Source organism: Poecilia mexicana, unplaced genomic scaffold, assembly GCF_051168715.1.
Source record: "Poecilia mexicana isolate PSO_F unplaced genomic scaffold, ASM5116871v1 scaffold_19, whole genome shotgun sequence".
NCBI lineage: Eukaryota > Metazoa > Chordata > Actinopteri > Cyprinodontiformes > Poeciliidae > Poecilia > Poecilia mexicana.
The window spans coordinates 7657079-7669191 of record NW_028263388.1 but is presented as its reverse complement, the minus strand read 5'-3'; the positions used below and the strand labels follow the sequence as shown (position 1 = coordinate 7669191).

Here is a 12113-nt window from a genome sequence, read left to right as displayed (position 1 = left end):
GTTTTGTTTTGTTTTCTAGAGCATCCAGTCTAAGATGAGCATCCGTGCGGACAACAGACCAAAGGCTTTTGGAGCTCAGTTTCTGGACATGAGCAATAAAGTAGTCAATTATGGAGCCTTTAACTTCAAGCCTGGAGAAATTGTAAGTGGTGCACTGAAACAAATAAATGTCTGAGACAAAACTGTTAAGTGGGAGAAAAACGATGCATGTCTTGGCCCCCTGAAGTGAAGTAGAGACACTTTTTAAGTATTTACAGTTCGTCTGCAGGATAATAAATGGTCAGCCACGTCTGAGTTCAGGGTCACTGTTAGTTTCTCAACACACACACACACACACACACACACATGTTTGTTTTGCTATCTTTGTGGGGACTTTCCATTGACTTCCATTCATTTCTACTCATTTCTACAGCCTAAACCTTACCTTTACCCTTTTCCTAACCCTAACCATCACATACCTAACCCTAACCAAAACTCAATTCATACCTTAGCCCTAACTCTGACCCCTGACCCAAAAACAGGGTTTCCCCTCGTGGGGACCAGGCTCAGGTCCCCACGAGGAGCGATTGGTCCCCACAACGTAGCATATGTCAGGAAAATCGTCCCCACAAGGTATTACAAACAAACGCACACACACACACACACACACACACACACACACACACACACACACACACACACACACACACACACACACACACACGTTTGTGTTGCTATCTTTGTGGGGACTTTCCATTGACTTCCATTCATTTCTACAGCCTAAACCTTACCTTTACCCTTTTCCTAACCCTAACCATCACATACCAGGGACCGGACCAGGCTCCGGTCCCCACAAGGAGCAATTGGTCCCCACAACGTAGTATATGTCAGGAAAATCGTCCCCACAAGGTATTATAAACAAATGCGCGCGCACACACACACACACACACACACACACACACACACACACAAACACACACACAGCTTTATGCATTTAGACCAAACAGTTCAGATTTGATTTCACCTGAACAGATTTGCTGTCTCCCCTATATGACTTGTGCTAAATTTGGTGGAGCAAATTTGGCCAAAATGCATAGCTCTACTAATGATGTGGTTGGATTCTAAGATTCAGAGAAATCTATTGTAAGGGAGATGCTAACAAGATTCTCTTTCTGTGTGTTTGTGTGTGCTCACTAGGGTAAGTTCAAGGTAAAACTTACAGCCCAACAAATGCTCAGTGAACAACCTGTCTGCAAAGTGGATCCAGGAGACAAAGAAGGTACAATCAAAGTAAAACCGACGACCTTCGACTCTGCTGTCAATGTGAAAGCCTCCATTCTGTGTGAAACCTGTGACTGTGAGAAGGTTTGTTGAACCCACTGAAGCTCCAAAATGTTCCTTCAAGGTTATCTTCCTGCCTGTTCTATAAAACAGACTCATACGTTTTTGTCTTTTCATGTCTCTTCTTCAGACACCCACTCTAAAAGCTAAAAGATGCAACGGCAAAGGAAACCTGGTGTGTGGAAAGTGTCTCTGTGACGATGGCTGGTGAGACTTTGGGGGATTATATTTTGCAACATTCATTTTTCCCCTGTCATCTGACTTCTGTCAGATGAGCCACAGCCACTCAGCAATGTCTTTGATATTTGTGCCAGGGCGGGCGCCTTCTGCAACTGCTCAAAAACCTCAGGCTCGACCAAGGACCAGTGCATTGGGCCCGGCATGACAGAGTCCTGCTCGGGCCGTGGAGACTGTCAGGCATGTGGGACCTGCGTGTGCTACAATCCGGACCAGTACGAAGGACCCTACTGTCAGTACGACAAGACCCAGTGTCAACGAGTCGCAGGCATCCTTTGCAACGGTACGTTTTGTTGAAGGGATGCGTCAAATCAACATGTTGTTCTGACCTTCCAGAAGTACTGTCCTAAAAAAAAACCAACTCCTGCATTACTTGAGTTTTAAGGTATTTGGGTTTGTAGAAATGATCCTGGCTGCGTTGTCTTCTGTACTCAGATCTGTTTGCCCAATAAACTTGGAAGTGGTATGGGTTTAAGCTTTTACAAAGAACACACACCTACAGAATTGTAAAAGCTCTCTTGCTTCCCTCCTGTCAGATCGTGGTTCCTGCGTGATGGGTCGCTGTGCTTGTTCAGAGGGCTGGGAGGGAACTGCCTGCGAGTGCTCCAAAAGTAACGAGACCTGCCTGGACAACAAAGGGGTGAGCAGAGCCAGTGGTTTACGCTCCTGTCGGGCTGTCCGATGCGTGGATGATGCCTGACCCCGTCTTCATGCGTTTCAGAAAATTTGCGGTGGACAAGGCAAATGCGTTTGCGGCAGCTGCCAGTGCCCAGACACCGGCAGCGGGATTGCGTTGTCTCCGACCTGTGAGCCAAACTTCGAGGTGTGTTAATCATTCAAACTAAAATCATGGCAGGTCCAACTCCATATGTGTTGAGGTTTCAAGTCTTTCTTCTCTGATCATCGTTTGAACTCTGCATCTAGTTCTTACGGGGTGTATGCGAGGAAACAAGGAAGTGCGTCCAATGTAAAGCATGGAAGACAGGCGAAAAGAAGGACGAAGCAAAGTGCAAAGACTGTCTCGTTGAAGTTATCATGGTGGATGAGCTGAAAGAACGTAAGCTAACCTGAGAAAAGCAATGTGATTGTTGTGAATCTAAAAAGTTCTAACTGTTTATTGTCATGTGTTTTTGTGTTTTTGATTTTGTTTTCAGGGGGGGAAGTCCTTGACTCTTGCAGATTTGTTGATGAGGACAACGACTGCACATACGAGTACACTGTTGAAACCAGTAAAGATCCAACAAACACTAAGCTGCTGGCTGAGGTGCTCAAAAAGAGAGGTGAGCTGCAGGCTGCATGCATGCAAAGTACACCCAGGGAGCTGAATCTTTCACGAGCTGCGCTCACATGACAAGTGCGCACAAAACTTTGACAGTATTCAACGAATTATGAAAGAGGACAATTTTGCAATGGCAGTGTTTCCTTTAAATAAGAAAATGTAATTAAAATCACACCTGAATAAGTTTGTAATGTCTGGTTGCTGGTCACACAACGTGTGCAATGCGAAAAAAGTATTTCCATTGCAGTTCTGTGAAATATATGGAAGCCAAGAGCAGATGTTTTCTATGTTGTCTCAAGATAATGAGTTAATGCCGGGAAAATGAAATGAACTTATCTTGAGACATCGAGATAACAAGTCGGTTTTTTATCTCGTTATTTCGATAAAACCAACCGGAAAAAGTATATGTGGAAAGCGTCTGTTCTCATCTTCCGTAGGAATACACCAATTTTGTTGCATCCAAAAAAACACCTCATCCTACTGCAGAAATTGTTTATTGAAAATTAGAGTTTTCTTAAAATTTTGCACAATTTTATGGTTAATGGAAATCCACCTGCTGTTAAACTCTTGCTAAAGAGTTTCTTCAATGTCAGATGCTTTCTGTACTGGCATAAATGTTGTAGATCAAATGATTTATAAAGTTACATTTTGTAAAATAGTTTGTAGCTGTGTTAATATAGAAATGAAGAACACTTGTCAGGTAGAGCGCACTCTTGCTACATGCTAATTCTCCACAGTTATCAATTATTCTTTCTGGTCGTAGTTGTCATAGCTTTCGTAATTTCATCGCTCTGTCACCAACAGCCACCTCATAATTTCTTCTGTTGTGAAACGATATCTCTGCTCCAGAAAGTGATTTGATATAAAGATGTATTAAACTTGTTGTCTTTTCTGCATCACCCTTTCAGACTGTCCAGCAGCCAGTCTGCTGTGGCTGCTGCCGCTCATCCTGTTCCTCCTGTTGCTGCTGGCACTGCTGCTGCTCTGCTGCTGGAAGTACTGTGCCTGCTGCACATCCTGCTGGCAGGTAAAAGCACTCACACCTGCACATATCAAAGCCAGGCCTTCCCGAATTATGGTTAAACTGAAGAGTTTTGTCATTTTTCCCGATGCAGAGCTGTCTTGCCTTGTTGCCGTGCTGCAGGGGAGGTAAATATTTAGCATTACATGGAGTAGTATTGTTTTTACCATCTTATATAATCAATATTTCCTGTTCTCTTCTTGATTTAGGTCGCATGGTTGGCTTTAAGGAAGACGAGTATTTGCTCCGTCAGTCTCAGCTGACCTCAAATCACTTGAACACGCCGATGGTGAGGACCGGTCCACCGAAAGGAACCGATGTGGTTCGCTGGAAGGTCAAAGATAATGTGCACCGTGTGCCCAGTCACCCGCGGGAGCTGATGCAACCAAACCCGGATGAAATGAGTAAGTCCAAGATGGATTTTAAATGGAAAATCATGTAGTGTGTATAACATAAGAACCTTCAACTATTTTTGTTTTTTTCATTCTTTGTTTATTTGCAGTCCAGTTCCCGATCTCCCTCCGACTAAACAGGTTGTTCTCTGAGAACTTGTCTCGCCCCGAATCAAAAGACGCTGAGCAACTCCGTCAGGAAGTGGCTGACAACGTGAGTTGGGTTTTGGATGTTGGTGGGCTCATGTTCTGACTGTCAGTGATTACTTCTTTCTTCTTTGTTGCAGTTGAACGAGGTGTACAAGCAGATTCCTGAGGCACAGAAAGTGCAACAAACTTTATTCAGGTAACATATTTTTGCTGTCAAGAAGATGCTAGAACTTTGAAAAAAATATTTATTTCAATATTGATATCATTGATTTTTTATTATTATTTTAAATATATGAAATAGTTCTAAACTGCCCACTTACAATTGACTCTCAGGATGTTGTTCTGATTTTCTATCTTTACTCCCTGCCATTTTTTATTTTAAAGCAGTTATGAGGCATGGTGATAAAACCTGATACCGCTGCTGCGCAAGTCACTCAACAGGTTGTTGCTAAGTAACCAAAGAGTGAGTGAGTTGCTAGGTAACCAAAGAGTAAGTGAGTTAGTTGATGCCACCAACTTTACTTAGCTAGCCGTGAGAGGTTGAGCAGCTAAAGCTTTTCACCTGCCTACATAAAATTATTTAATATTCTACTAGACATATTTCCTACTAATACTGATTACGTGTCAGTCATTATATGTACATTGTTATTGTCACATTAAAATGTCCCTGTCTACATTAAAATAAAGTATGTCATAAATTGACATATATGTGCTTTTTTACAGACTGCAGAAAAATGCTGGAAAAAGGTAAAAAATTAAGCTCACTTTAAATTTTGTCATGATTTTTAGGTGTTTTTTATTCTGATTTCTCTGACTTATCTAATCTCCTCAGGGGGAACTACACCATCATGGACACTGTGCTGTCAGCTCCCCGCAGAGCCTACCCAGACATAGTGAAACTTACCGAGAAGAACGTCCAGTCCGGAAACTTTGGGGACCTTAAAGTGGTCCCAGGCTACTACACTGTGGCCACAGACAGAGGTGTGTGGCCAGCATTCATACCTGTGTCTGGGTGTGACACTATCAGGGAGCTAACAGCCTGCAGCCTTGAAAAAGTATTCATATTTTCCCCTTTTTGTCAAAAACAAAATTCAGTAGAGATGACCAGGTTTTATGATAACAGATAAAATTCTGTTGGTTAGCAATACAACTAATAAAAGCTAAAAGTTTTTTATTATTTAATGTGCAATGTCAAATGAAATATTTAATCTTTCAAAAACGCCCAGTGTTTAATGTAGCTCTACTTTGAGTTTTATGGCTGTTTTTTGAAGCTGTTGTTGTTTGTAGTTGTTTTGTTTTAATCTATCGTACACAGCAAGTAAAAATAAGTAAGTATTATTTCATTGTAAACATATTTCTAAAGGTGCTATTGAAATTTTCACTTGGTGTTGGTAACAACCCAAGTAATCTGTGCATAGAAAGAAACCGAAACAAATAATTTACGTGTATTAAAGTGAAATGACACAGAGAAAAAGTATTGAACAGATACAGAAAGGGAGGTGGTAGAAAACCAAGACACCAAATGAAATCCATCCATGATACAGAAAACCATTCTTCTGCTTCTTCTTCTTTGTTTTACTGGCGGTTGGGAAACGGCTAAAGGAAGCATTTCCACCACCAACTGAGAAGGAAAACAAAACAAAACTAGATCCTACTATATAATTTACACTATATTAAGAAATAAAATATAGCCTTATAGCATCTGCCTCTCAGAAAGCCACCCTGCTCCTCGTCGGTGCAACTGAATATCTGCTGGTTCAGTCCAGTAGAAAAGGTGCAGTTCATCTTTAGTGAATCCGTTACTCCCCTGCAGAGGCTGCGGGAGCCGTGGAGTTCCAGGAGGACGTGGAGATGGTGGACGTTCACGTGCCGCTGTTCGTCAAGGATGACGACGATGACAAGAAGCAGTTGAAAGTGGAGGCCAGGGATGTGCCGCTGGGCATTGCAACGATTGCGAAGCGTTTCGTTAACATAACCATCATCAAAGAGCACGGTGAGAAATCACGTCATAGGTTTCCATCTGAAAATTGGTTGTATTGGAATGAAACATTTGAATATTGTTGCGTATGAATGGCTTTTATTGAATCTCCACCTCTGTCACTGTAGCTACAAGCATCTTCTCCTTCCTCCAACCGAAATACACGTACAGCAGAAAGGATGGTGTGGCACACATCCCCATCAGCCGAGAGATCATTGAGGATGGACGCACACAGGTCACCTACACCACTCAAGATCTCTCTGCCAAGAATAAGAAGGTAAGAAGACGTGTGTTGCCTGTTTTGTGTTGACATAATGTGTGAAACCCTACGCTGAACTTGGAGTACAGCCTGGTCGAACGAACCACCACTAAGAGCTCTTCTTGCTTGGGATTTAGGACTACATGAGTGTACAAGGAGACTTGTCCTACGCTCCGGGTGAGACTGAAAAGATCGTTCCTGTCCGTTTGCTGGAACTGAGTGAGAAAGATGGCTTCTTGGAAGACAAACCCATCAAGCAGTTTGTTATGGACCTCAGTAACCCACGCCAGGGTGCCAAGCTGGGACGATACCCAAGAACCACGGTCACCATCGCAGATACACAAGGTGAATGAAAAGAGAGGTGTTCGGATTACGTCTGACAGCTCTGCCGTTGTTATTGACTCCAGTTGTTTTATATCTTTTTCTTTGTCTGCTTAAGAACCGAGTGTGATGATGTTCAAGAAAGGTAACCAGAACTTCAGCACCTTAGATCAGACCTACCCCATCCCGGTGGTGCGCTCCCGCAACGAAGACAGCCCTGCCACGGTCAAGTGGCGCACCAAGAAGTCCCAGTGTTTTGATCTTTCTGGTTCTCTGAAGTTCGCTCCGGGAGAAACGGAGAAGAATATAGTGATCGAACCCTTCCCCGGCTCAGCCCAGCCAGAAACCTTCCAGCTGGAGCTGTACGATCCTAGCACCAATGCCGTTGTTGGTGAAAGGAAGAACACCGTTGTGAATATCACAGAAGGTGATAAGAGAAGACCTTTCATATAATCCTTATTCCATAACATGGCATCAGTTCCTGTTCTTTTCAAAAGTATTCATACACCTTAAAAGATTATTGTCTCACATTACCTAATAAAACAGCAAAAAAGAAAATATATAGTTTTCACTTTCTTTTTTTAAGGGGAGTTCTTATGCAAAATTCGCATTTTGGACATTTTTCTACTTCCATTTGGGTCTGTACTGCCTCTTGTACTGCCCAAGAGCTTAAAAACATCCAGGCGGTTTTTGGCAACAAGTTAATGTTTTTTGGTGTCTGGAAAATGAACCATTTCAAAAAATCTCCCAATTATTCATCAGCTGTATGCACTGCATAATGGCTGCTGGAAAAGACCAGTGTTTTTTTTGTTAGTTTTTTTTAACAAATGCAGGCCACATTGATTTTTTTTTCATGAAAAATATAAAACAACATATAATTTAATTCTATTTCAGATTTATTCTCAAATTAATGTCAGTCTATCACATAAAATCCCACTAATCTGGAAAACTTCAAGGAGTATGAAAACTTTTACAATTCACTGAATTTAACTAATGTCCCTTTTGTTAGATACTGCACAGTAATCCGTGTTTATTTTATTTCTCTGGATATTATTTTGTTCCTCAAGAGCCAAGATCTCCAGAAATTGCTCAGATGCAGTCGAAGGGCTACGTAAGCCCGAGAGGCACCACCCCTGGCGGTCGCCTCCTCCCCCCGGGAAACCTCAAGGCCAAAGCAACGGGTCCCAGAAACATTCGTCTGAACTGGGATCCGCCACCGGGTAACCCCGTGGGATACAAGGTACGCCGAGCTGACCAGTTGACTCATTCCAGTTTGAATCGATCGTATCATAAGTGTGACTCCTGATGTGCATCTTAGGTGAAGTACTGGATCTATGGCGACCCTGAGAAAGACGCCAAGGTCCTTGACGTGAGGACGCCTCAAGCCGAGCTGACTAATCTGTTACCCTTCTGCGATTACGAGACACGAGTTTGTGCCTACAACTCAATGGGAGATGGCCCTGACACCAACATCGTTAGCTGTCAAACACTGGAAGACGGTAATCTCTCGAAACTCTGGAGAAGAAAGTCTAGTGCAGATTAAGCTGTACATGCAGGACGTTCACTGCACTACGATGAAAGTTCTTTGTGTGTCCTTTAAGTGGAGTTGAAAGTCACCCATATGTTCCCCTGCAGCGCCCGGTGAACCCGGTCGTCTGGCCTTCAACGTCATCAGTCCAACCGTCACTCAGCTCAGCTGGGCGGAGCCTGCAGAGACCAACGGCGACATTACAGCTTACGAGGTCATCTACACACCCATCGATGACGAAATGAGTAAGAGATTCTCCTCAAAATACTCAAGCTATAACTAGACTATCCAGTTCCAGTGTAATACCGACTTCTCTTTAAACAGAACCAGTCGGAGGAGCCAAAAAAGTAAAGATCGACAACCCAAAGAAACGAATGCTGTTGATAGAAAACCTCCAGAGTGCCCAGACTTATCAGTACAAAGTCCGTGCCCAAAACAGTGTAGGCTGGGGCCCCTTCAGAGACGCTACCATCAACTTGGCGTCACAGCCCAGCAGACCTATGTCCAGTGAGTTTGTGCCAAACACATCTGGTTCTTCAGCCTCGCTCCCTCTGAAAGACATTAACTCCTCTTTGTTGCGGTCTGTAGTTCCCATCATTCCAGACATTCCTATTGTGGACGCTGAGGCAGGAGACGAGTATGACAGCTACCTGATGTACAGCAACGATGTGCTGAAGTCGCCAACAAGCTCCAAGACGCCAAGCGTTTCGGGTGATGGTGGGTACCAAGAACCAAAGCCACTCAAAAATATTGATGCCCCTTTTTGTGATGTCATAACCACAAATGTTGATGTATTTCTGTTGTATACCAAATCATTTTTATTTTTTGACCTACATGTAAAAAATTTCACACCAAGCAATTTGTCACAATGGGTTTTATAAAGGTATATTAGACAGTTATTCCGGGATGTTGCAATGTTTTTGTTACAGATGTACAGAGGTTGTGGCAAAAATATTCTGAGCTTTTTTATTTGCCATAGAAAAGTTTACATTTCTGCACATAACCTTTCCAAAAAAGGACTAAATTTAAAAAAGGCAAATGTTTCTGTTTAGGTCACACACATGCTTTTATCCTGCAGGTTTGACTTTCAAGAGACATTTTAATTAATTAATTCAAGTCAAACAGGAACTTAGATTAGAAGGGAGACTGGTGGATTGGTCAAAATTCAGCCAAGTTGCACTGGTTAGTCAGAAAAGAAATAAATATTAGAATTGGTCAAATTTGCTGAATAGTTAAATGACAAACATTTGCTACACTTTTTAGAATTGTGAAAAAAAAAGTATTATTTTCCACTTTCAGAATCCTGCACAAATTCATGGTGATCTGTCTCACAGATTGCAGATGAAATACAGTAACCTGTGTGGTTACAATGTTACAAAATGTGGAAAAGCTCAACTAGTTAATAAATCTGCACACACTGAGGCTGAGTGTACTCACTCTGATGCATATTTCACCAAGGAAATAATAGTATTTGCTGTGCTTTGTGGCCTGAATCATGCAGTGGTTTCATTGCTCCTTAGACAGACAGGAAATGCTAAAGATAGAAACAACATGAGTATTGCAAGTAATTTTCCCTTTTTTTCATTTCCTTTTTGAAATAATCGCCTGATAAAGACCCTTTCAGTTTTCCTAAGCAGTTTTAATTCTCAGATATTCTGTGTGGGATGTTAGAAAGGCCTGGCATAAAGTGCCCCTCCTCATTTTCAGAAAAGCTGAGAAAGCAGGGAGTATCAGAGGTGAAATCTTTCTGCATTTTTCATCACCTCCATCTGACAGACATCTTACCTGTAGGCAACGCCCCACATTAATCCCCATCTATACGCACACATGATTTACAGCGACTACCCTCAAGCTCTCTATCCAGTTGCTTCTGATTATTGTTCTGGAAGGGCCTGCTGAAGTTACTCGTCACCTTTGAAACAATTTGAACTAGGGCTGAAACGATTCATCATTATGAATCAATTACTGAAATAATGGTCTACTAGTTTAGTAATCTTGTAATTGGTAATGATAGTATACAGACTCTATTTAAAAAAATAATTAAATGATTTGTTTATTTGGATTTTTTTAATGTGTTTATAATGTGTAAAAAAAGGCATTGGTGGTGAAATGAAATGTGCCGATTTCTTATTCGATTGCTAACATAATCGTTGGCTGCAGCCCTCATCTGGACTTTTGTTCTCTGAGCTGAGATAAAAGTCGTTTGTTATTCACTGTGAAGTTAAACAAGCCCTTCTTCCCTGCCGATCTATCCCTGCCCTCACTGCTGCTGCTGCTTCTGTGACCACCAAATCAAGGCTGGCAGCATATCAAGCTGGTGGGGTCAAACCTGGAACTCCGTCAGGTGTCATGGAAACAGCGAGTGGAGGTCATCCCCAGTCGCCTCAGCACAGACACAGAGATGAGCTCAGACGAGAAGCCCCACCCCAGCTCCTCCCACACGCCCCTGCCAGGTGAAGACCTCCCCACCAGATCGACCGATAGAGTCAGGCAGACAGCGAGCATGCCTTATTGCACGGCCAGTCCTCGATTTTTTTTTTGTTTTTTTTTTTTGCACCTTTTCCCACCTGTTCTCCCACCAGCGTTGAGCGTTGGCATCAACTGCCCCACTGCGTCCAGTTGATGATACAAAGGCGAGGGGCTTTTCCAGGTGCCTGCCCCTGTCTGTCCTCTCTGCGCCCCACTGGAGTGGGTGGTGATCTGGAGGAAGCATTTTGCTGTGTTGCAGTAAATGGGGGGGGAGGCAAACTGTGTTTCTTGTTGCAAAGATGAGAACTTTACTGCACTTGGTTTCTTCTTCTTCAGGTGTGCACATTTTGATGGGAAGCACTATGAAACCTCATGAAACATTTACACTGCCTTATAAACTTCTTTTGTGTGTTCACCCTCCAGTTTTTCACAAATGTACGTGTCAAACTCAAGGTGGGAGTATTTCATACTCAGCTTTTTACTTGATGTCAAGGTATAGTTAATACAGCGAGTAACTAAAACTCACATTTACAGTCATACATAAATATTGCAAATATTTTTAAGTTGGCACCACAAAATCTGTGATTTTGAATGCAAAGTAATCACAAAAACAATGGTGTGACTAGGCAATGTCAAAAACATTTATATTCAGACCTCTTTTCTCTGATCCCCCCAAATGAAATCCACTAAAACCAACTGACATCAGAAACCACCTAATTAGTAAAGAGTCTATCTGTGTATAATTTCATCTGGGTGTAAAAATCAATGTTTTAGGTGCTTCCCATCAACAGAAGTGTAAGCTGCTAAAAGATGACGGTCTGTATTTGTACCAGTCTGGCTCTGATTGTTGTGTCTTGCAGATTACATGTCGAACGGCAGGTGGGAACAGAACTTCCTTTTCCCTGGAGGCTCAACAACCCGCAACCTTTCAGCGTCATCCTCTCCCATGTCCACTCTGAGCTCCAACTACAAAGGCGGAGCGGGCGGCTCCTTCACCACAGAGATGCACACCACCTACATGACTGGGCCAGGTAAGGAAGATGGACGCCAGCTGCTGTGCTGAGCTTGGACAAAGTTGTTAAGTGTCTACAGAATACTTTAAAAGCATATCAACTTGACAAAAGGTAACAGAAAAAGAAAGCACATGGGTGCATTGGGC

General features: G+C 42.6%; 1 protein-coding gene across 5 annotated transcripts in view; it reads left to right on the top strand.

Moving 5' to 3' along the window:
• itgb4 (integrin, beta 4) overlaps window positions 1-12113 on the top strand; it is a 28211-nt gene that overhangs the window by 11397 nt on the left and 4701 nt on the right. For 4 of the 5 annotated variants that reach the window (XM_088000991.1, XM_088000992.1, XM_014970311.2 and 1 more), the window contains 25 exons: window positions 20-142; window positions 1177-1344; window positions 1451-1527; window positions 1635-1840; window positions 2094-2197; window positions 2279-2380; window positions 2482-2614; window positions 2712-2837; window positions 3745-3863; window positions 3952-3985; window positions 4067-4261; window positions 4360-4463; window positions 4537-4595; window positions 5123-5146; window positions 5232-5380; window positions 6213-6392; window positions 6506-6654; window positions 6774-6981; window positions 7076-7384; window positions 8025-8197; window positions 8276-8456; window positions 8593-8730; window positions 8810-8992; window positions 9074-9202; window positions 11815-11985. In XM_088000991.1, coding sequence (XP_087857117.1) covers window positions 20-142; window positions 1177-1344; window positions 1451-1527; window positions 1635-1840; window positions 2094-2197; window positions 2279-2380; window positions 2482-2614; window positions 2712-2837; window positions 3745-3863; window positions 3952-3985; window positions 4067-4261; window positions 4360-4463; window positions 4537-4595; window positions 5123-5146; window positions 5232-5380; window positions 6213-6392; window positions 6506-6654; window positions 6774-6981; window positions 7076-7384; window positions 8025-8197; window positions 8276-8456; window positions 8593-8730; window positions 8810-8992; window positions 9074-9202; window positions 11815-11985 — 3544 coding nt within the window. Of the gene's footprint in view, window positions 1-19; window positions 143-1176; window positions 1345-1450; window positions 1528-1634; window positions 1841-2093; window positions 2198-2278; window positions 2381-2481; window positions 2615-2711; window positions 2838-3744; window positions 3864-3951; window positions 3986-4066; window positions 4262-4359; window positions 4464-4536; window positions 4596-5122; window positions 5147-5231; window positions 5381-6212; window positions 6393-6505; window positions 6655-6773; window positions 6982-7075; window positions 7385-8024; window positions 8198-8275; window positions 8457-8592; window positions 8731-8809; window positions 8993-9073; window positions 9203-10782; window positions 10939-11814; window positions 11986-12113 lie in introns of all 5 variants that reach the window. The other variant, XM_014970305.2, reaches the window with a different exon arrangement.